The sequence below is a fragment of the Camelina sativa genome, unplaced genomic scaffold (genome assembly GCF_000633955.1).
Source record: "Camelina sativa cultivar DH55 unplaced genomic scaffold, Cs unpScaffold07404, whole genome shotgun sequence".
Classification (NCBI taxonomy): Eukaryota; Viridiplantae; Streptophyta; class Magnoliopsida; order Brassicales; family Brassicaceae; genus Camelina; species Camelina sativa.
The window spans coordinates 1-464 of NW_010928475.1; the positions used below are offsets into that span (position 1 = coordinate 1).

General features: G+C 42.9%; 1 protein-coding gene across 1 annotated transcript; it reads left to right on the forward strand.

Moving 5' to 3' along the window:
• Positions 1 to 3: 3 nt before the first annotated feature.
• LOC109131892 lies at positions 4 to 459 on the forward strand (the record flags this gene model as incomplete). Its single annotated transcript, XM_019243066.1, has 1 exon — positions 4 to 459. A coding segment is annotated over one exon (456 nt), but the record flags the coding sequence as incomplete, so codon positions are not given.
• Between the last annotated feature and the right edge of the window lie 5 nt (positions 460 to 464).

Sequence of the window (464 nt, forward strand, 5' to 3'; positions counted from 1 at the left end):
GGACTTGCAGATGAGGAATCAGATGTTGTATCAACTCGAACTGGGAAATTTATTAGTTTGGAGCTTGGAAAATGCTCAGAGACAAGAAGTGAGGCTTGGAGTGATCCAAATGGTGGGAAAAACTCGCTTAAAAGACTGTTGAAGACTAAGAAGTATAAAAACAGTAGTAACAGCAAAAGTAGCACAAGTGTTGTCTGTGTAAATGGAGTTCCCGGGATTGGGAAAACAGAGCTAGCTCTTGAATTTGCTTACCGGTATTCTCAGAGGTATAAGATGGTTTTGTGGGTCGGAGGGGAAGCTCGGTACTTCAGACAGAACCTGTTGAATCTGTCATTCAGCTTGGGGCTTGATGTTAGCGCTGATGCTGAGAAGGATAGAGGCAGGCTAAGGAGCTTTGATGAACAGGAGTTTGAAGCTTTCAAGAGAATAAAGCGTGAGCTTTTCAGAGAAATGCCTTATCTGTT